The 24,783-nt window shown below is 45.0% G+C and overlaps 1 protein-coding gene across 1 annotated transcript in view; it reads right to left on the reverse strand.

The window, feature by feature from the left end:
- LOC142291721 (interleukin-1 receptor type 1-like) overlaps window positions 1–24,783 on the reverse strand; it is a 92,676-nt gene that overhangs the window by 3,618 nt on the left and 64,275 nt on the right. Inside the window, exons 6-11 of the mRNA XM_075336462.1 lie at window positions 19,862–20,030; window positions 19,419–19,484; window positions 17,172–17,295; window positions 15,382–15,527; window positions 10,365–10,508; window positions 8,046–8,213 (exon numbers count right to left, since the gene is read on the reverse strand). Coding sequence (XP_075192577.1) covers window positions 8,046–8,213; window positions 10,365–10,508; window positions 15,382–15,527; window positions 17,172–17,295; window positions 19,419–19,484; window positions 19,862–20,030 — 817 coding nt within the window. The remainder of the gene's footprint in view (window positions 1–8,045; window positions 8,214–10,364; window positions 10,509–15,381; window positions 15,528–17,171; window positions 17,296–19,418; window positions 19,485–19,861; window positions 20,031–24,783) is intronic.

The raw sequence follows: 24,783 nt of genomic DNA on the forward strand, positions 1-24,783 counted from the left end.
TTTGCTATATAAATGGGTTGTCCACTACTAGGACAACCTCTTCTCATTCCCCATGCTTGCTTCATTAAAATAAAAAGCCTATACTTCCCTCCCATGCCGGCGCAGTTCCAACGGTACCAGGACTCACGTTCCCGGGACTGACATAAGGTTGTTACTTCACGTGAGCCCTGTGCCCTACCACCACCGGCTTCTCTCTTCCCGCCTTCAGATGCAAGTAATCAACAGGGAGTAGGTGCTGCGGCTGCCCCTCACTTCCTACTAATTCCTTATATGATCGAAGGCCTAGGTCAGCCCTAGAGTCCTAGAGTAAAGGGTGCTTTACACGCTGCGACATTGCTACCGATATATCGTCGGGGTCACGTCGTTAGTGACGCACATCCGGCGCGGTAGCGATATCGCAGCGTGTTACACCAAGGAGCGACGATCAACGATCGCAAAATCATTCAAAAACGGTGATCGTTGACACGTCGCTCCTTTCCTTAATATCGCTGCTGCCACAGGTACGATGTTGTTCGTCGTTCCTGTGGTATCACACATCGCTGTGTGTGACACCGCAGGAATGACGAACATCTCCTTACCTGCATCAACCGGCAATGCGGAAGGAAGGAGGTGGGCGGGATGTTATGTCCCGCTCATCTCTGCCCCTCCGCTTCTATTGGCCGGCCGCTTAGCGACGCCACAGTGACGTCGCTATGACGCCGAACGCTCCTCCCCCTTGAAGGAGGGATTGTTCGGCGGCCATAGCGACGTCGCTGTCAAGGTATGTGCGTGTGATGCTGCCGTAGCGATAATGTTCGCTACGGCAGCGATCACCAAATGTCGCACGAACGACGGGGGCGGGTGCTATCGAGCTCGACATCGCTAGCAATCGCAAGCGATGTCGCATTGTGTAAAGCACCCTTAAGAGCCTCCCTTGCACAATTTTGTACAAAGGATGGTGAGACAGGGTTAGCCAACGTGGAGTGGGAGCATCATCATTGTGAATTTAGGTGCCAACCCCCGCTGACGGGCAGGAGTGAGTATAACTAGAGTCAATAGGGTCAGACTTTATTATTGGTCTAATACCTCTTGGCCCAGCTGGGCATATTTGTTTTGATTGCGGTTTGTACACTACTTTTATTGTTGATGGGTCTTTTTCAGTTTAGGTTTATATATACCCTTTTAATGGGCTATTAAAAGTTATATAAGAAACTTTCAAGTAGCCTCTTCAGAGGGGAAAAGCTTATACTCTAGTGCCACTTTAACCCTCTCACAACCGCTCGATTTTCCATTTTTCCCTCCCCTTATTCCAAGAAACATAACTTGTTTATTTTGCCATCCACATAGATGTGTGAGGGCATGTTTTCTGTGGGATGACGTTTACTTTTGAAAAACAGCATTCACATTGTCATAAGATGCACTAGAAAGTGGAAAACAATTCCAAATGCATTGAAATTGCAAAAAAAAAGTGAAACTTCACACATTTTTTTTTTTTATTTACCATGTTCAATATACAATACACCTGACCTGGCAAAAAAATTCTCCAGGTCAGAACAATTAAGTATATTTTATTTTTTATTTCAAAGTTGAAAAAAAAATTGGAACTTTGTAAGAAAAAAAATTTTTGCTTGTGTTGCCATTTTCCAAGAGTCATGATGCTTTCAATTTTTGGGATATGGGGCTGTGTGATGGCTTATTTTTTGTGCCCTCAGCTGACATTTTTACTGATGCAATGTTGGGGTAGATATGATGTTCTGAGCACCTCATTGCATTTTATTGCAATATTGTGAAAGCCCAAAAAACATATAGTAATTGTGAGGTTTCAGTTTTTTCTCGTTACACCATTTACCAATTGGATTAATTTAATTATTACTTTGACAGATCAGAAATTTATGGACGCATCAATACTAAAGGGGGCTTTACACTCAATGACATAGCTAACGAGATGTCGTTGGGGTCACGGAATTCGTGACGCACATCCGGATTCGTTAGCGGCGTCGTTGCGTGTGACACATACGAGCAACCGCTAACGATGTAAAATACACACCAAATCGTTGATTGTTGACACGTCATCCATTTCCCAAATGTCGTTGCTGGTGCAGGACGCAGGTTGTTGGTCGTTCCTGAGGCAGCACACATTGCTATGTGTGACACTCCAGGAACGACGAACACCATACCTGCGTCCTCCGACAATGAGGTGGGAGTGACTCTGCGGCTGCTCTCTGCCCCTCCGCTTCTATTGGACGCCTGCCGTGTGACATCGCTGTGATGCCGCACGAACTGCCCCCTTACAAAAGAGGCTGTTCGCCAGCCACAGCGACGTTGCTTGGAAGGTAAGTACGTGTAACGGGTACTAGCGATATTGTGCGCCACGCAGGGCTGTATTTTGCCTTCGTGCTGCCCTAGGCACTTTAAGTGGTCGCGCCCCTTAGTGACAACGTAACACTGAGTTTTCGCACACGACATCTGTTTAAGGCAGATCTACTCTGTAAAACACTTGAAAAAGTATCAATGAGAAACGAAGGGCACTAACCCCCCCCCCAATGGGGATCACCACGGGCACATCAAAACATAGCATGAGTATAAAATATTCCCACCACACCGTCCCCACTTATATACTGTGACTGTCACACTGCCCCTAATAAACTACACACTGCCCTCCCTTATAAATTATACCCACTACACCTTCCTCAATTATGAAATATGATCTGCACATTGACCTCACATCATGCTGCCCCCTCCTCACAATGTCCCATGCATGCTGCCCCCTCCTCACAATGTCCCATGCATGCTGCCCCCTCCTCACAATGTCCCATGCATGCTGCCCCCTCCTCACAATGTCCCATGCATGCTGCCCCCTCCTCACAATGTCCCATGCATGCTGCTCCCTCCTCACAGTTTCCCATGCATGCTGCCCCCTCCTCACAATGTCTCATGCATGCTGCTCCCTCCTCACAGTTTCCAATGCATGCTGCCCCCTCCTCACAATGTCCCATGCGTGCTGCCCCCTCCTCACAATGTCCCATGCGTGCTGCCCCCTCCTCACAATGTCCCATGCATGCTTCCCCCCTCCTCACAATGTCCCATGCATGCTTCCCCGTCCTCACAATGTCCCATGCATGCTGCCCCCTCCTCACAATGTCCCATGCACGCTGCTCCCTCCTCACAGTTTCCCATGCATGCTGTTCCCTCCTCACAATGTCCCATGCATGCTGCCCCTCTCCATGAGCTCCTAATGCTGCCTTCCTCTTTTCCATAATGACACCTCCATGCTGCCCCATTCATCATACTAAGACCACCACACTAACGCTTATGCTGAGACACCCCCCCCACACACACACTACCCCACTCTTGATATTGACTCCCCTACATTGCTCCACTCCATACTGAGCCCACACATGCTGCCCCTTCTCCATAATGAGCTCCCAATGCTGCCCCCCTCTCATTCTGAGTCCTTACACTCCCCCCCATCGATTTTGTCATTGCACTATCCCTCAACCCTTGTCCTCTGTCTCTAGGATTGGCCCCTCTCTCCCATTCCCCCAGCAGCAGCCGCTCTCCCCTGCCTTCACCAGCAGCCTCTCCCCCAGCATCAGCCTCTCTCCCCCCAGCCCCCCCAGCATCAGCCCCTCCCCCCAGCGTCCCCCAGCTTCAGCCTCTCTTCCCCCAGCCTCCCCCAGCTTCAGCCTCTCTCCCCCAGCTTCCCCCAGCATTAGCCTCCCTCCCCCAGCTTCCCCCAGCATCAGCCTCTCTCCCCCAGCTTCCCCCAGCATCAGCCTCTCTCCCCCAGCTTCCCTCAGCATCACAGCATCAGCCTCTCTGCCCCCAGCATCAGCCTCTCTTCTCCCAGCCTCCCCCAGCATCAGCCTCACTCCTCCCAGCCTCCCCCAGCATCAGCCCCCCCAGCATCAGCCTCCCCCAGCATCAGCCTCCCCCCTCCCAGCCTCCCCCCTCACAGCCTCTCCCAGTATCAGCCTCCCCAGCATCAGCCTCTCTCCTCCCAGCCTCCCCCAGCATCAGCCTTCCCCAGCATCAGCCTCTCTTCTCCCAGCCTCAACCAGCATCAGCCTCTCTCCTCCCAGCCTCCCCCAGCATCAGTCTCCCCCTCCCAGCCTCCCCCAGCATCAGCCTCCCCCAGCATCAGCCTCCCTCAGCATCAGCCTCCCTCAGCATCAGCCTCCCCCAGCATCAGCCTCCCCCCTCCCAGCCTCCCCCAGCAAAAGCCTCCCCCAGTATCAGCCTCTCTCCTCCCAGCCTCCCCCAGCATCAGCCTCCCTCAGCATCAGCCTCTCTCCTCCGAGCCTCCCGCAGCATCAGCCTCTCCCAGCATCAGCCTCCCTCAACATCAGCCTCTTTCCTCCCAGCCTCCCCCAGCATCAGCCTCTCTCCTCCCAGCCTCCCCCAGCATCAGCCTCCCTCAGCATCAGCCTCCCTCCTCCCAGCCTCCCCCAGCACCAGCCTCTCTCCTTCCAGCCTCCCCCAGCATCAGCCTCTCTCCTCCCAAACTCTCCCAGCATCAGCCTCCCCCAGCATCAGCCTCTCTCCTCCCAGCCTCCCCCTCTCTCCTCCCAGCCTCCCCCAGCATCAGCCTCCCTCAGCATCAGCCTCTCTCCTCCCAGCCTCCCCCAGCATCAGCCTCCCTCAGCATCAGCCTCCCTCCTCCCAGCCTCCCCCAGCATCAGCCTCCCCCAGCATCAGCCTCTCTCCTCCCAGCCTCCCCCAGCATCAGCCTCTCTCCTCCCAGCCTCCCCCAGCATCAGCCTCCCTCAGCATCAGCCTCCCTCCTCCCAGCGTCAGCCTCCCCCCATCCCAGCCTTCCGCAACATCAGCCTCCTCCCTCCCAGCCTCCCCCAGCATCAGACTCTCTCCTCCCAGCCTCCCCCAGTATCAGCTTCTCTTCCCCCAAGTCTCCCCCAGTATCAGCCTCTCTCCTCCCACCCCATACGCAGATCTCCAGTCTGCATTAGAGACACCCCCACGCTCCTTATGAATCTTCAGCTCTGCGAGCACTTACCTGCTCCAGGGCCCGCCGTCATCTTCCTGGCTCACGTGAGTATCCTCTTCTGACACCAGCTTCCATCGCGGCGTCCTGCTGTGAGCTCTGCATGTGAAATCCACACAGCATTGGACGCAGCACAGAGGAAGGAGCTGATTGGCGCGCCTGTGACCCCGGAAGTGCAGGCTCCGGCAGTTCCAGGGTCAATCAGCTCTCTGTGCCCGGCTGCCGCAGTTTGTCTGCATTCGCGTCTTAATTGACGTGGATACAAATAAATAAAGGTGCGCCTCTCCCCCCTCCCCCCTCCGAAAATACAGCGGATTTAATGAATGTGTAAAAAAAAAAATTTTTTTTTTTCCTTTTACTGCTAGAAGGTGCCGCCTCCTGCATCCTGCCGCCCTAGGCACGGGACCACGGGTGCCTAATGGTAAATACGGCCCTGGCGCCACGGGCAGTGATTTGACCGTGACACACAAACGACAGGGGCGGGTGCGATCGGCAGCGACATCGCTAGCGATGTCGCTGCGTGTAAAGTGGCCTTAAATGTGTGGTTTTTTTTAATGGGGGCAAAAGTGGGGTGATTTGAAGTTTTGTGTTTATTTTTTCATATTGTTAACAATTATTATTATTATTTCTTTTTAACTTTTTATTGTATTTAATAGTCCCATCGGGTTATTTGAAGCTGCAATCATCAGATGCTGATCACTTGTGTGATACACAGCAATGCAGTAGCACTGCTATATATAGCAAAAATCACAGTCTCCCATGAATGCCAGGTAAATGCAGGCTTTTACAGGAGTATCATATTGAGAGGCATGGGGGTCATCAACAGACCCCCAAGCTGTCATGGCAACCAATCGGCGCCCCTTGATCACATACCCAAATGTAACGATGGGAGAGTGGAATGATGTGTCCCACCTGCCCCTATATGTTAAATGCCAGTGTCAGAGATTGATAGTGGCATTTAACAGATTAACAGCTGGAGATGGAGCTCCACTCCACCTGCGGCTATTAAAAGCATATGATGGCTGATTAAATCAGTCATCATCTGCTGAAAAAGATGGGGGCTCGGTGTGCAAGGCTGTATTAAAGACATGGACACGACATTTGTTGTACATGTACAAATGTCATGAAGGGATTAAAGTAGCAATACTAAAGGCCACTTTACACGCAGCGACATTGCTAGCGATGTCGCTGCCGATCGCACCCGGCCCCGTCGTTTGTGCGTCACGGGCAAATCGCTGCCTGTGGCGCACAATATCGCTAGGAGCCGTCACACTTACTTACCTTCCTAGCGACATCGCTGTGACGCTGCATGGACCGCCCTCTTAGAAAAGAGTCTGATCAGCCTCTTTTCTAAGGGGGCGGTTCGTGCGGCGTCACAGCGACGTCAATCAGCGGGCCACCAATAGAAGCAGAGGGGCAGAGAGCAGCCACATGAAAGTCATGTCCACCTCGTTGCCGGAGGATGCAGGTATGGTGTTGTTCGTCGTTCCCGGGGTGTCACACGTAGCGATGTGTGCTGCCTCAGGAACGGCAAACAACCTGCGTCCAAAAGCAGCAACGATATTTGGGAAATGGACGACGTGTCAACAATCAACAATTTGGTGAGTATTTTGCATCGTTAGCGGTCGCTCGTACGTGTCACACGCAACGATGTCGCTAATAACGCCGGATGTGCGTCACGAATTCCGTGACCCCAACGACATCTCGTTAGCGATGTCGTTGCGTGTAAAGTCCCCTTATGGCCATATTGACCCATTAGTGAGCCTTTCCACATGACTTAGGATATGAAGCTAAACAAGAATGTCTATTTTCAGTCACGTGTTTTAGGTTGTTTGCATTCTTCAGTACAAAGCAGGACGACTGATTGGCTAGATGAGATGCCTTTTAAGCTATGTCCGCACTTTGCGTCGTCCTAGTTGCAGTTCTAAACGCATCCTCTGGCAGAAAGTACTTTTGCCAAAGTTGCTTTTGAGCACAGAATCGCTTTTTTTTTTAGCGCTTTTTTACATGCTTTTCAATTGCGTTTAGACAGATGCGTTTTGAACATAAAGACACTGCTAAATAAAGTTTAAACAGTCTAACACAATGAAAAAAGGGAAAAAAAAGGAACACATAATTATTGAAATCATAACGAAAATAGTTATATTTCATATAATTATAGTGGTTTAATACTATTTATGGCTAAAATAGCAATAAATTAATATTTTTCATTAATTTAATTGTCGGACTATGTGTGTGTGTGTGTAAAGGGACATATCATTTCATTATTTTGATGTCAGAAAAGCATGCGTTTATGGAGTCCAAAACGCATCCTTTCTGCAGCCAAAAAGCAGGTAAAACGCTCGAATTTTGATGTTTGTTGCTTTTTACAACTTCTCATTGACTTCGATGTTAGCAAAACACAGCCCAAATGGCAAAAACAATTGACATGCTGCTTCTTTGAACGCAGAGTTTTTGCCCAAAATTATGCAAATTAAGCGCTGCGTTTGGAAACGCTAAGTGCGGACTAGAAATCTCCATTTCCCATAGAATTTGCTGGAAAATTAAAACGCATGCATTTTGGCATGAAAACGCTGCAGTTCAAAACGGACCTAAGAAGCAGCTGAAACGCAGGTGGAAACGGAAAGTGCGGACATAGCCTTACAGGTGATCTTAAGGGTAAACTTTCTTCTACAATTTATTTATGCTTCATTCTGAACCACAGAAAATGTAAAAACATTAAAATAAATTATGTCAAAACTGTTGTTTTTTCTCTTGCCCCCAGTAGGAGTTAAAAAAGCTGCAAAAAAAAAACACAAAAAAACACATAGCTAAATTGTTGGGGGGGGGAGAACAAGTAGAGAAAAAAAACCAGGTATTTTAGGTCTCAAAACAAGCCTGGTTGTTAACATTAAAGTTTTCATGGATTGTGCAGTTTAACAATTCCACAATTTAGAATGACCACTACATCATTGAACATATATTTAAAAGCAAATGGAGCCCCATGTTTTTAGTATAACATTTTTTGTTGTTGTTGTATCTGGGTCATGAACATTATAGGCACATAAGCTATGGAAATACTTGCCTTGTCCTGGTAAATCATCCCGTCCGATAATAAATAGTCGATAAGCACACTGTTTCTCCAGAACTTCCGGCAGCACTTTCAGTACAAATATGTCCATTTCACATGAGTTGGTTTCCATAGAAGTTTTGGGGTATATTATGTAAGCATCGTACAGTTTCCCATCTGCAACTGTGACAACATTGATGGGAATTAAACCGTTAGACTGGGATATAACAGTCCTGTACAGTTCTACAATAAGAATATGGCTGCAAAAGCTGAGATAATGATCAAATAAGAATATGGCTGCAAAAGCTGAGATAATGATCAATTTCTTGTCTAAGAATAGTAAATCCGAAACATCTGGGCAGGAAATAAGATATATATGTCGTCTGCGGTCTACACAATTACTAGACATTTCTATGCACAATTGATTTAGCTTCAAACTCCTGATTGCAATTTATTTATTCCTTAAGGCCGCATTACACGCTGTGACATCGCTAGCGATGACGCTAGCGATCGCACCCACCCCCGTCGTTTGTGCGTCATGGGCAAATCGCTGCCCGTGGCGCACAATATCGCCGGTATGCGTCACACACACTTACCTTCCTAATGACGTCACTGTGGCCGCCGAACAACCTCTTTTTTAAGGGGGTGGTTCGTTCGGCGTCACAGCAACGTCACTCAGCAGGCCACCAATAGAAGCGGAGGGGAGGAGAGCAGCCGCATGAACTTCACTCCCACCTCATTGTTAGAGGACGCAGGTATGCTATTGCTTGTCGTTCCTGGGGTGTCACACGTAGCGATGTGTGCTGCATCAGAACGACGAACAACCTGCGTCCAGAACGAGCAACGACATTTTGAAAATAAACGACGTGTCAACGATTTGGTGAGTATTTTTGATCGTTAGCGGTCACTCGTAAGTGTCACACGTAACGACGTCGCTAACGAGGCCGGATGTGCATCAAGAATTCCGTGACCCCAGCGATATCTCGTTAGCGATGTCGCTGCGTGTAACGAGGCCTTTAGTTAGAAAAGTAAATTAGCAACAGGACCTCATCCAAGTAACACCCAGGTCCAACATGCCTCTTGATGCTTGGTACTTAGAAAAGAGGTTGTCTCAAGATGCATCTTCAGAAGAGCACCGCATCTGGACAAGACAAAGTACATACTAGACAAGTGTCATTACCTGCACTCATGGCAATCCTGATGAGTCTGTATTATGCGAATGACCCCCACATATGGGGACTGCAATTCACTATACAAGACGCTACAATAGATTCAGGGGTGGACATAGCATTGGTGCAACCTGTGCCGCCGCACAAGAGCCCCATAGATATGGGGCCAAATTCTACCTCCTTCTGTCACAGACATTATGGACTGCAAAGAGCCCATATACTGTCTATATACGGAAGCGTCTCATCTGTATTCAACCTGCATAGTCTATATGTTATGTTGGCCATTTGAACTATATTTTCGGAGAACCCAATTAACTTAAAGGAATACATTTTTATTTCAAATTTGAATTTCATAGATATTCAATAGCAATATGAATATAAATGTACTTGTTTCTTTCTGTGGTGATCATTATCCCTGATTGCTTTTGCTGATTGTGGTCTCAGTAAGACCACTCTTTTGTAAAACATAGCCATAGTTTAAAACAAACTCCTAGATGATCATCTGTAAATGCTGGGGGAAACTGCATCTGTCCACTTGGTTCCCCTGTAACATTACATGCTGGCCATTTAAAGGGAATCTGTCACCAGGTTTTTGCTCCCCCATCTGAAAGGAGCATAATGTAGAGACAGAGACCCTGATTCCAACGATGTGTCACTTACTGAACTGTTTGCTGTCTTTTTGATAAAATCACTGATTTATCTACTGCAGAACTACCAGTGAGTGATGAGTTCTCTATAACCCCACCCACTCCACTGATTGGCATCTTTCTGTCAACCAGTTGAGAGGGTGGAGTTATACAAAACTCATTAATATGATTGGCTACCTGGCAGCAGATTTACTAGTCCTCTAATAATAATCTCCTCCTGATAAAACTTACAACAAGCATCCAAGTAAATGACACACCGCTGGAATCAGAGTCTTCGTTTCTACATTATGTTAGTCTCATATTAGGTAGCAAAAACCTGGTGACAGATTCCCTTTAAATGAACAGCCAGCCATGTAACACATAGGCATTCTGGTTGTGCCTGGTGTTCGACACTTTTGTAGAGCATTTGTCCATTCTTGTTCATATAGGGCAATAACATCCACATGCCCTAATGGGAAAATGGGACTAAAGACCTCTTTAGGAAGCAAACTCTTCCATACTGATAGATAAAAACATACCTTTTTGATCTGTTTTAGTAAACCAGGAACCTCGATACCAAAGGACAATGTCGACTTTAAAGATCCTTACAGCAATAATAGCTATAACTATAACCAAGAACATCGACACAAAAAATGCAATTAAGAATCCTTGGAAATTAGGATCTGCAAAGAACAAAGAATTACAGGCGGAAATTAGAAATGTAGCATATCTGTAAAAATATTATAATACTAGCAATGGCACTTAAATGTTTAAAAAAAATATATCATATTTAATGACTTTTTGTTGCCCAAGGACCTTCAAATTGGCCCCTAAACACATGTGTAACTATTAATCACACACAATTTACCAGGCAAATTGAGAGCGTGTGTAAGGGTACCGTCACACTTTAGCGACGCAGCAGCGATCCCACCAGCGATCTGACCTGGTCAGGATCGCTGCTGCGTCGCTACATGGTCGCTGGTGAGCTGTCAAACAGGCAGATCTCACCAGCGACCAGTGACCAGCCCCCAGCCAGCAGCGACGTGCAAGCGACGCTGCGCTTGCACGGAGCCGGCGTCTGGAAGCTGCGGATACTGGTAACTAAGGTAAACATCGGGTATGGTTACCTGATGTTTACCTTAGTTACCAGCTCACACCGCTTAACTTAGCGTGTGCAGGGAGCAGGAGCCGGCACTGGCAGCGTGAGAGCTGCGGAGGCTGGTAACGAAGGTAAATATCGGGTAACCACCTTGGTTACCCGATGTTTACCTTGGTTATAGCTTACCGCAGGCTGTCAGATGCCGGCTCCTGCTCCCTGCACATTCAGGATTGTTGCTCTCTCGCTGTCACACACAGCGATGTGTGCTTATCAGCGGGAGAGCAACAATAAAAAAACGAACCAGGGCTGTGTGTAACGAGCAGCGATCTCACAGCAGGGGCCAGATCGCTGCTCAGTGTCACACACAGCGAGATCGCTAATGAGGTCACAAAAAACGTGACTCAGCAGCGATCTCAGTAGTGATCTCGCTGTGTGTGAAGTACCCCTTAGAAACAAGCTCAGAGGCTGAACCATTCAAGGTAGATGATGGCTGTGGTGTTATTCAGTCATTATCTGTCTCCACTATCAGTGGTGCTGAGTGCCCCCTCTTGCTGTTAACAGGTTAAACGCTGCCGGCAATCTCTAAGGCTCTCTTCACAGATGTGTATAAAACATGTACATGAAAAACCAGTACCGGTGTCATGTGTGTTTTTCATCAGTGTGCCATCCGTATGTCACCATGTATTTTTCCAGTATGGATAAAGAAAGAATAAAATTAAAAGCTTCTCCTATACTTCGAAATGTTAAACACGTACAGCACACGAACAGTACACGGACGGCACATGGATGCCATGCGTATGTTGTAGGTGTTTTTTACTGACCCATAGACTTTTACTGGCCCTTGGCATCAGTGCTGCCAGAAAAAAATGGCAAGTCTTCATGTGATTTACATGGACCGTGTGAAAATACGGACATGTGAAGATCACCAGAAGGTATACCCGGAAATATGTACATGTATGTGTAAAATCTCATGCCCACTGTGCTTTTTTATGATGCATAAATTGCCTTTGGTGTCTGTTTGTAATCCCCAACATGTTTTATGTTTTACACATAGGATTGCATTAGATGCAAAATATCTGCAGGTAAAAAATTTCTGTGATTTTAGCGAGTTTCCTCTGTGAAAATACGGTATCACTGGTATCACTAAAAATGTCACTTTGTCCTACAAAGAATGCGCCCTCCCCAATTTAAATTTTTTTGTGTGGCCCCTATACCCAGCCCAGTTTGAGACCCCCATTTCAGATAAAGCTGCTTCATTTTTGACAGGTCCTGGTATTTAACTTTTGACAAAACTTTGATAGTGTCATGTGTGGAATACATGCAAAAATACATCTATTCCACACATGACACTATCAAAGTTTTGTCAAAAGTTAAATACCAGGACCTATCAAAAATGAAGCAGCTTTATCTGAAATGGGGGTCTCAAACTGGGCTGGGTATAGGGGCCACACAGAAAAATTTGAATTGGGGAGGGCGTATTCTTTGTAGAACAAAGTGACATTTTTAGTGATACCATATTTTTTTCTATATACGCTTTGGTAATTTTTTGGAACATTATTGTGTTCATTTTATCTTTTTAAATGACATTATTCCTAAAGGCCGCTTTACACGTTGCGACATCGCTAGCGATGTCGCTAGCGATCGCACCCACCCCCTTCGTTTGTGCGTCACGGGCAAATCGCTGCCCGTGGCGAACAATATTGGAGGTACGCGTCACACAAACTTACCTGCCTAACGACGTCGCTGTGGCCGGCAAACAACCTCTTTTCTAAGGGGGCGGTTCGTGCGGCGTCATAGCGACATCACTCAGCAGGCAACCAATAGAAGTGGAGGGGCAGACACCAGCCACATGAACGTCACTCCCACCTCGTTGCCGGAGGATGCAGGAACGCTATTGTTTGTCGTTCCCGGGGTGTCACACGTAGCGATGTGTGCTGCCTCAGGAACAACGAACAACCTGCGTCCCAAACGAGCAACGATATTTGAGAAATGAACGACGTGTCGACAATCAACGATTTGGTGAGTATTTTTGATCGTTAGAAGTCGCTCATAAGTGTCACACGCAACGACGTCGCTAACGAGGCCAGATGTGCGTCACAAATTCCGTGACCCCCAATGATATCTCATTAGCGATGTTGTTGGGTGTAAAGCGTCCTTAAGAGTTATATTGAAGTTTTATATTGTTACATATGGGGCAATAACACTTTTTTTGTTTTACTTTAGTTTATATATAAAAACAGATTTTTTTTTTTAGTGGAAAAAATATTTTTCAATTATATGTCTAACAGTTTTACATTTTTTTGCCCCCAACTGGCCACATACAGTAATATGGTCTTAAAATTAGCACCATATAGTAATTCTGGCCAACATTTTGTAACTATTTCCACCATCCTGATCCCTATCTAATAGTAATGCTCCCCATCCTGGTCCCCATCTTGTAGTTATTTCCCCCATTCCTGGTCCCTATCTTGTAGTTACTTCCCCTATCCTGATCCCTATCTTGTAGTTATTTCACCCATCCTGATCCCTATCTGGTAGTAATGTTCCTCATCCTGGTTCCCAACGATGCACATTCAACTGAAATAAATCGCTGACATTGGCAGCTCCCTGGATCGGTCCACGGTAGTCAGAAGGTCTAAGGTGCCTGTGGGCTGCATGAAGAAGCCTCAGGGGCCACATCCTTGAGACCCCCTAATCTAAAACATAATATACCAAGAACAGACAAAAACTGCAGCATGAAAAGCAAAATAAAATCTGTATAAAAAATGCACACAAAAACGCAATGTAAAAAAACCACAAGTTTAGCTAATACTCTAGGTGTAGAAATGCTGCAGAAATCCTACAAAATAAAAAAAAAAAAATCACCAAATACTCATTGTGGAGATGTCATCTTACAAAGGCATTTAGATTGTGTGGCTATCTGCCGACCATTACGGTGCTCCATTGATTATAGGTGACTGTTATGTTATTTTCACTATATGCTGCAAACGGTTGAATTGCAGTATATAGTGTAAGTTATTCAATGATTACATATTCACATCATGTAAAAGACTAAAATAAGAAATTGAAAAAACAAGATTCTAATCACAAGGCTTTTCCACACCAATAAATATATAAAAATAAATATAGTTGGTATCAATGTATCTGTAAAAATCTGATATATCAAAATAGAACATTTTGGATGCCAGAATGGGTTTACTTGTGCTGTTATCGTTTGGGGATCTTCAAATGGGACATGGCGTTCAGCCAAAATTATGCTCCTTGACTTACAAGCCCTGCCATGCGCCCAAACAGTAGTTTTCCACTACAAATGGGGTATGGGTATACTAAGGAGAAATTGCACAGCAAATTGTATGGTGCATTTTGTCCTGTTACCCTTGTGAAAATACTAAATTTGTGGCTAAAGCAAGATTTTTGTGGGAAAAATGTGATTTTTTTTTTTTTATCTTTAACGTTAAAAAATCTTGTGAAGCTCCTGGGTGTTCAAGGTGCCCACCACACATGAACATAAGTTCCTTGAGCGGTCTAGTTTCCAAAATGGGGTCACTTGTGGAGGATTTTTACAGTTTAGGCATATCAGGGGCTCAGCAAACACGATATGGCATCTGCTATCTATTACAGCCACTTTTGCATTCCAAAAGTCAAATGGCGCTCCTTCCTTTCCAAGCCCTGCAATGTGCCCAAACAGTAGTTCTCCACAACATATGTGCTATCAGCATACTCAGGAGAAATTGCACAAGAAATTGTAAGGTGCATTTTCTCGTGTTACTGCTAAAGTAACATTTTTGTATGAAAAACAATTTATTTTCTTCCACAATGCTTTAGTTTCTGGGAAGCACCTAAAAGGGTTAATACACTTCTTGGGGGTTTTGAGCAGTTTGAGGGGTATAGTTTTTAGAATGGTGTCACTTTTGGGTATTTTCTGTCACATAGGACCCTCAAAGTCACTTCACATGTGATGTGGTCCCTAAAAAAAAAAAAATAGTTTGACCCTTCTAACCTTCCTAGTAAAAAATAATATATGTTTAAAAAATTAAAATTGCACTGATGGAAAGTAGACATGTGGGAGATTATTATTAACTATTTTGTGTGACATAACTCTCTGGTTTAAGAGCATTAAAATAGAAAACAAATTGCCAAATTTTTGATAATTTCACAAATAAACGCAAATAATATCGTTCTAAATTTACCAGTAACATGAAGTACAATATGTCACGGAGAAAAAAAATCTCAGAATCATCGGAATCCATTGAAGCGTTCCAGAGTTATAACCTCAAAGTGTCATTGGTCAGAAATGAAAAAAATTGACCTGGTCAAGAAGGTGAAAACAGGCTGGGGGTAAAGGGTTAATATTACAATGTCTTTCATATTGTGAAATCGGGTGACTTCTAGTCCGTTATGCTGAATGTGCCCTCTTTCAACATGACTTTCACTTGTGAAAATAGCTGAATACATACCTGGCCTTTTGAACGTAACATAAAAAAAGATGTTGATTTTTGAAGATACACCATTACAGTAAAATTGTCTGTTGTAGTCCTCTTCAATAACTTTTGTAAAGTTCAGAGATATCAAATATTGCGTCTCATTTTCCATACGTATTTCACTAAAGGTAAAACAAAGTATTTTATCACTTTTATATGCACATCATGAACACAAGATTCACATGATAAATTATGGAAATTATATTTTATTAGGATATCAAAAAATATTGAAAGTTTTTGGCATGAAAAGCTACATAACATAAGTAATAAAAAGGCCTTTGATTATAATTACCAGGCACAATATGCAGATGCCCTTGCTTAAAGGGAACATGTTGCAATAAAAGCGCAGCCCAATCTGCAAGCCGCATGTTACCGTAATTTTCATTTTATAAGACGCACCAGATTATAAGACGCACCCCAAATTTAGAGAAGGAAAATAGGAAAAAATAGTTTTGAATATTAAAATGAGGATCCATCTTAGGCTATGTGTGCAAGCTGCACCTTTGTGGTGACTATAAAGATTCAGGTTTTTGGCCCCAAAAAACTACACCCGCATGCATGCATTTTTGCTACATTTTTTAAGTCAAATCTATTAACTAGAAGGGCTCAAAAAGACTGGCAAAAACACAAAGAATTGACATGCTGCCTCTCTGTATTCACTACAAAGATACAGCCAAAAAAAGCTGTAATGTGCAGACAGAAAAACTGAAATCACATAGACTGCTGGGGAAGGAAATGAATGCAGTTTTGGTATGAAAACTGCACTAAAAAAATGCAGCAAAAACGCGACAAAAGGTGCAGCCTGTGAATGAGGCCTTACAATCCTAGTGTGTCTTATAATATCTCACAATGGGGGAGCGGCGGTGGGGGAGCGGCTCAGGAAGGTCACAGGAGGCAGGGTCGCCATGCTGTGGGCTCAGAGGAGGTGGTGGCGTGGCTCAGGAGGGTTAGTGGACAGAGGGTCAGCGATACTGTGGGCTCGGGGGGTGTTGGAGGCAGAAGACACTGAGCTGCTGGCGGACTGCAGGCTCCATTGAATTGCCCATGGTTGATGAGATTGACTTCAAGAAAATGGCCGAGGAGGCAGCGCATGTGCAATTAGGGCTCCACAGCCATTTTCTTGAAGTCCATCGTGTTAATCTGTGTCCTTTGGGTGGGCCTATCAGCTTTCTCTATATAAGTGTACATACAGAAATAAATGTCAAATCACTGAGAGGACTACCCACTGGGCCAAAATTACATAGGTTTAAATTGATTAATTAAATCTCACAAAATTATATCATTCTGCTCAGCTCCTCCTGCTCCATAATGCAGAGTCGGCTGATTGGACTACGCTTTCGTGACAGATTCTCTTTAAATAGGAGTCCTCACCACAAAGCATACACTATCTTATTGTAGGGCTGTAGTAAATATAATTCAAGAATAAATTAAAGTGCAATGACTCTAAATCCAGAACATAATTCGCCAAAAAAGTGAATTTTGTTACTTCTAAATATGTCTCTCAATAATGATTACTACAATACTATTAGCAGCATGGCAGGACAACTCTACTCTGTGTTCGCAGGTATAGTTTAGTAAGATGGCATTGTAAAACAACAGCAATCACAGTTTCCCCAAATTCATCCTTTTTTAATTTCAACTTTTACTTATAGATTGTATTTCTTTTTATTAATTTTATCATGCGTTCCGAGGCAAATTAAAACATTGTTAGTTTTAGGAACTGTAATTCTATAAAATATATGTTGAAAAAAAAAAAAATAACTTACTCTGGTGTTCCCATTTTAACTCTGCCATCTTCAGTATAAAATTCCATAAGAGTCTCATTGAAAGTCCAGTATAGAAAAAGGTTTTTATTATATAACACTTTACAGGTAAGTGTAATAGGAGCACCTGTTAAAATGTTATGTTAGAACATTCAATAACAAGGAAAAAATCCATTAAATATGGTCATACAACAGCTTGGTATAGTCATGGATAGAGATGAGCGAATCTGAACTTTAAAGTTCGGTGTTCGTACCAAATAGAGACTTTACAAAAAAAATCAGTGTTCAAATTCAGCATTGTATGCCAACCACTCGCACGTGCATCGCTGTGCTTGGATATGCTCGGTGCTCAGCCCAGTGTGAGTGGCTTGCAGTGTTTGATCAGTTCACACTGGGGGTAACAACAGCATCATCAGATGTAGTATGCACCAAAAAAATAATATATGAAAAAAATCCCATCCTGCCTTCTAAAGGAGTGCTCTGTTTATGGCTGGCTGCATATGGGAGGAGAGCCAAACTATCCAATCAGTGATTTCTAATGGGGTGAAGTTTGGGTCCAGAAAAGAACTTTATTTAAAGTCGGGCTGAAACTGCAGAACCCAAAGTCCCACGGGTTGCCTCATCTCTAGTCATGGACAATTCAGAAATCTATGCGCATGATGCAAAAGTTACCCCATCCACATGTCTGTAATGGATTTTTAGTGGTTTCTGTAACCCCTGTGCCATATTCGAGCATAGCCCCAGACTGCATATAAGTGACTTTACTAACTAGTAATTTTGGAGGTGACGCAAAAGAGGCAAATTAATTATTGTAGGTAAAGGAATCAATATATAGTACGTACACATGGGCCCATAAAAGATATCTCTGGTATATAAATTATACATCATTTTATTTTCCTTCTGCTTTTCATTTTTCTTCATTTAATATTTTTTTAGCACTTTTCTCACAATTGACTCAAAGAGAATTCATACTGATAAAGACAATAATAATCTTCACATGATGCTATATGAAATCAGAGCTACCTAAAAGGGGGCTAATGTCCCCCTGTGGGAACACTAAAGGGTTTCTATAAGAATGTAATATAATTGCCTTCATGACATAATTCATATGGGAGCCCATCTTAGTCGAGTGTCAGGAGGGGCTGGAGTCTGAAGAACACAGCTCCTGTGACCTGTGTATCAATGACAGAAGATCAGTATCTTAAGCACATCTACCTCTACAAACTAAGGAGAACTGTTACATCAGCAGAAATAAATCTTCTTGGCTGACTGTGCATCAAGCACTCAAGCTGGAGAAAAAATATCCTATGTTTTCAGTCAGCTAAGGAGAAGATTTATTTCTTCTTAAGTCACAACCGTTCTACTCTGCTTATTTAGGTATGTGTGCGTTCAATACAGGCCGCCTGTCAGTTTACATGGAGGTTTCCAAAGTAGTTTCTTCTGACTGCAACTGTCACAGGTAACAGACCGTCCTGTGGTGTCCAGCAATAGACGGTCACAGCGTTTGACTGCACAAAATTCTCCCTGAACTTTATATTATTCCTGCTGTCTGTATTCAGTGTATTAGGTATCTCCTCTGCTGGGTTTTCATCCTTTTTCCTTTAGGACCCAGCGGAGCTCCTTTTCCCTTCAGTTGCTAATCATCTGTATTTCCCTTGGGGTTTAAATACTCTAATTTTCCCTGGACTCAAGCTGGTATTATTCAGTTCCTTCACAAACTCTCGATGCAAGCAGGCTGCTTGCACACATCTGTAGGATCCTTGTAGTTTTTTGCTGCACTTCTTCCTGAGGGATCTGGAGATAAGTTGTTCATGCCCTTTCCCCATGTGTGTTCCCTGTGTCTTCTTTAGTGTTTCGTGGGGTTAACAAAGAGCTCATCCCACCCGTTCCCTACCTAGGGCCTAGCTCTAGGGTCATCCGAGGGTCAGATATCCGGCTCAACGCATAGGTGTGGAACCTATTTAGGGTGGTGAGGGACCCCGGGGGCCAGCAGTAGGTTTGGTCAGGGGTCACCATCTTTCCTCTACCTAGACGCAGGGATTCCCTTCAGTTCCCTTTTGCCGTTTGCTTGGTTTTTCCCCGTACCTAACATGACAACCACCCCTCCTGACACATGATTGAGATGGGCTTCTATTTGAATTATGTTACATTCTGGCAAAACCCTTTAATGGCCGTGAACAAAACATCTGTCATATGGTGATGTGTCATATAATAATATTCTTCTATGGATAAAAGCAGAGGATAACTCACCTAATTCCACATCTATGATGGTATTTGTCGGGAACAGCATGACAGGTTCTATTTCTTTTGGGGGATCTAAAGAATAAAATATTCAAAATTGAAATAATGCTTGCCTTTCAATGTAGGATAGCTGTTTTTCAAAAAATAAAAGAAGAAATCTGTTGGGTTACAGTGGCAAGAGAGACCATTTATTTTACATTGTTTTGATAAATGAAGTGTATAAAAGTATAATAGGAACACGTGCATCACTTCTGCATTTTTTACCACCTTCTGGTTTTGGCTTACAAGTACTGAGGTCAAATCAGTTCTAAATCAGCAGAGCCGTGGCTAGCACACCAGAGGTTGTGCAACTGCTTAGTTTGTTATTTTCATGGTACACAAGCCAATGAAGCTAAAAAATAAAATTGGTAAGGGAAAATTCACTTAATAGTTTAGGTTGTAGTGATATTTACCTATAATAAGGCAGTCCATAGCACGGGAGAGGTTATATGTTACACCTCTGTATGTAAACGGCACTTCACAAGTGTAATTCCCACTATCACGGCTCGACAAATTTCCAATAGTCAAGGTGTTTTCAAAAGCAGAGTAGCGTTTACCGTCAGTATACAAGGGCTGGCATTCCTGTAACCAAAGGCAAGACATAAAACAAAAGATCATTAACCCTTTGGCACCAGAGCTTGTTTTCACCTTCTTGACCAGGCCAAATTTTACAATTACAATTCTGACCAGTGCCATCTTATGTGGAACGCTTCAATGGATCCCGGAGATTCTGCGACTTGTTTTCGTGATACATTGTACTTCAGTTTAGTGGTGAATTTTGGTCAATATGATGTGTTTATTTGTGGAAAAAAAATGTGACAAAAAAAAAATGTAAAAAATTTTGCAATTTTTTAACTTTCATTTTTTTACGCCCTTAAACCAGAGAGTTATATCAACTGTAAGTGTTAGTAAATAACATTTCCCACATGTTTAGTTTATATCAGTATTATTTTTAACAATTTTTTTTTGTTTGGAAGTTAGAAGGTTTAAAAGTTTATCAGCAATTTCTCATTTTTCCAACAAAATTTACAGAAGCAGTTTTTTTTAGGGACCACATCACATTTGAAGTGACTTTGAGGCGCTTCTGTGACAGAAAACTCATTAGTGACACCATTGTAAATACTGCACCCCACAAAGTACTCAAAATCACATTCAAGAAGTTTATTAACACTTTAGGTGTCTCACAGGAAGTAAAGCAATAAAGAAAAAAAAAAATATTACTTTTGCCAACAAAAATATTGCTTTACCCCAAATTTTGATTTTCACAGGAGAAACTGACAATATAATTTGTTGTACAATTTCTCCTGAGTACAGGGATACCCCATATGTGGTGGAAAAGTACTGTTTGTGTGTTTGTTGGAGTTTCCATCAAAATGCATAAAAACATGCAAATCTTGCAAAACCACCTCTATTGGTAAGATTCATTGTAATTAAGTAGATGAAGTCACTTTAGACGCTGTCTGGCCTCTCAATCTCTGATGGAGGCTCAAGAAGATATGCACTTGGAGGCTGAAGCCACTCCGGCAAGAGGGGACCATTTTGGGTAAGCATTCTATTGATCTTTAGATGTTCTCTCATTGACCATTAATCATCTTATTTCACAGCTTTGGGCAACTCCTACTCAGTTACTTGCAATATATATGTTGGCTGTTATCGATAACTTATTCTGCCTATCATTTAACAATTTTGCTTTTGTGTATGTCATACTTTGTTTATATTTGGTTTATGCTATTTATATATTATACATAAACCTGCCATTATTTTGACTGCTATTACTGTACACATACAATTCTATTTGGCTTATTCTACATTGCATGCTCATCATATGCAATTTTCCAGGCCTACAACTGTTTTTGTCTACAGACATGACTTAGGAACGTCTGATTGGCGGCCCTATCTTGCCGTACTGACCCAAACCAGTTATCCACCTTTTACCGCTTCTCAACCAAAATAAGACACAGACTGCGTGACATTGGATGTAAAAGGCCACAGCAGCCTCGTTTATTATCATCAAAATAATCAATAACATTTTATTCATAAATATAATAATCACTCCATAAAACATAACCACCAGCAAAGGAGGGGGGTAAGTGAAGAGTCCCGTTATATATGATTGCAACACCAGCTCCACCATGTGCCCTCAGCCGCTCCACACCGGCTCGAGGACACCCAGCCGAGTGTTGCTCCACCATGTGCCCTCAGCCGCACCACACCGGCTCGAGGACACCCAGCACATTAACATGCCCTGCTGTGACCCAGCACAGTAGGGTCCCACGTTAACATGTCCCGCTGTGACCGAGCACAGCAGGGACCCACCAACCATACCATTGCACCACCAGGGGTAACCCGTTCCTGCACTGGGTTCGCCCCCGCTCTTTGTGCAATCCACCGACTTTAAATACCCCCCCTCCTTTACGCCACAGCGAGCACGTATGACACCTTGTACGTGCGAGCCCCACCACCAAAACCAACCAGAGCCACCTCAAAGGCTTTAGTAACCAACGCTCTGACATCGATACCCAACAGGCGAAAACAAACCCCCATTAGCCTCGCAACTCACCTGCACCAAAACCACCTTCACCACACAGCCAACCGCACATAAAAGCTGTACCTAGCCGACTCCACCTTCCGATCCAATGCACCGCCTGCGCGACTAGTCCACAACGAGCCGCCTGCATCGCCGCCCCCCAAAGGGATGGCAAGCGACTCATTAGGACCGCAACACTGCAGGCGCCTCCAGAAATTATACCAACTGTTAATTCAACAAAGTCAACCATTCTAATTGTAAGCAAAGACCTGCACCGGCTCCCCTAACCTGTGACAGTTCCCTGCAAACGTGCTCTGACGATCTAGTTATGCCTCCAAACACCGGAGCCCCTGTAACCGATCGCACGACACACATCAGGGCACCATTCGAGCACCACAACTGGGCAGGAAGACAAGGCCCAAAGCATTCAGGCCAGATGTCACGGATCAAGCCTCTGGATGCCCCAGCGACCACGCCTTCTCCACCCGTGTGCAGTACCAAAACCTCTGGTGGTCCCGTCATCTTGCATAATAGCACCAATCTTCAAAACTCACCCAGAGCCATCAGACCCAAACTAAGATTTTACCACATCCCAATGACACCAAACTACGATCATCAAGCTGACCACTGGCCTGCAGACCAAAACCGCACCATTAACAATGTATCCATGTGTTCCAGCCACCCCGCCAAAGGCAGTCCCCCATCCAGGTAGGAGTACACCCCTCGAACAACAGCATCATAACCCGAGGCGCATACAAGGGTTGAACTCACCCTAGTAAGTGGCCAGACGAGCACCATTAACAGTGCCCCTCTCCCGTGCACAACCCAGAATCAACCACCACTGCTTGTGTGACACACTTAACAAAATGCACTACCCACGCAATCCGCTGAAATGGGTCCACCAAACACTCAGACTGAAATAGAGGCAACGCCCCCCATCCCAAAGTCTAGAAAGAACTCAGACACACAGTGTTGGCGCCATGACCCAGCCTACTGTCAAAACTGCACGCCAATCAGGTGCCCATTGCCCACTACATGTCCCCCTCGGCTGAAAAAACACCACCAGCAACATAAGACCCTATTAACCTGAAATGTTGCCTGCCGTGTTGTAACCCCGAGGTCGGCCTGAGGCCACTGTCACCATCTTAGAGGTCCACTACTGGATGGAGGAGGGGCCACGGCCGATGCTATCTTGAGCATATACCAATATCAAGCAGTCCCAACGCGACAAAATGACTCTTCCGACGCCCCAAAACGCGGCCCAACCCCCCGTCAATTACCGTGTGCCTGCGCACCACTCAGCCGACGAACTTTCAGTGCACAGCGCCTAAAGTCCAGTTCCATGGCATACCACCCGCCGCCTGTCTGCTTCTCATGCACCACTGCCAACTGTTCCTCTACCAGGCTGCACCGTGAACAGTTATGTTGACGCAATCCCAGGCAGGACTCACAGATACGTGGAAACAGTTGGCCCTCGAGGCTCTATGGTGCCACAGGGGCTGCCACCAAGTAAGACCAAAACCCGCGTACAACAAGACAAATGACACTCCAACACTCTAAATAACAGTCCCAACACATGGAACCTGCCTTAAAACCACAATGGTCAGTCAGGCAAAACCGTACACCAACAGCAGCGGCCACCCGATCCCAATTGTCAACACAAAAGGCCGCTTGCCCCAAACTGTCCCCCCATTCCTTACCCGACACCTACCTCGGGCCCGGGTCGTCTAGGAGGCCAAAAGAGGAAATCCAACTAAACAAACCTACCGAGATAACCAAGGTCAATAAAACCTCTTGGGAAGCAGAACAAGCTGCCCCCCCCCCAAAACCCTCTGTCCGTCGTGACCGCAAAAACCGTCTCCACCCTGTACCAACCTCCTGCAGGGCCCAGGACCAACTGCCAGGAACGAACACCACCCAATACAGCCCTCTGATTGCACTGACTGCAACCATACTAAATGCCGTGAGGAGAACATACCCGTCCCCGCGTGCAAACCATTGATAATACCGTGGTATAGGTACTCCCCGCAGCCTCTAGAACCCCCCCACCGAAGTAACTGTCCATCCAACAGCTTGATTTAGCAAATGGCCGAAGCAACATATGACCCCAGACCGATCAACCAACTGGACCACTAAAACACCCATCTGATATAATGCTGAAATCAAACATTTACCTGTGACCGTACCCAGACATCGAGCCCCCAGATGAATAAGGGCCGTCGGACTGTCAAAACACACGCGGGCCAACAAAACACCTTGGACATTAAGAAAACCTCTTAGCACCCTTCGCTGGCCCATGTACTAGAAACTAAGCACGAGACCTCTCCCGGTACCGAACTGTCGATCGCTTCCTAACAGTACTGCAAACGGCCGCCCCGACGGCCACAAACAGCCAACCAAAAGCCACCCAGTCAATGGAGCTACCACAAAGTGCCCAGCCCCGCAGGCTGCATATGCGCACCCGACAAATTGTCATTAAAATGTAATCTCCCGCTACGAAAGAATGGCCCTCAATCTCCAACAAAGGAACTACCGTACCACCTTGAAAACCACCAACGTACCTCTCAAGAAAACTGACCTGGACCCCAAATCCAGTAAATGTCTTAATCCAAGGCCCAAAGGGAGATAACCTCTCACTGCAATGCAGGAAGGAGCCCACAAAACCTGCTGTCCAAAGCAGCTCGACCTCGTCTGACCTCAACAAACCACGCCGTACCTGCCAAGTGGACCGAAAACTCCCCAGGAAACACCCATGACTCTTGCAGCCCCCTTTTTGGAAGCTCTTGTCATGGACATAGGCATAAAATT

Source organism: Anomaloglossus baeobatrachus, chromosome 2 (genome assembly GCF_048569485.1).
Source record: "Anomaloglossus baeobatrachus isolate aAnoBae1 chromosome 2, aAnoBae1.hap1, whole genome shotgun sequence".
NCBI classification, from domain to species: Eukaryota; Metazoa; Chordata; class Amphibia; order Anura; family Aromobatidae; genus Anomaloglossus; species Anomaloglossus baeobatrachus.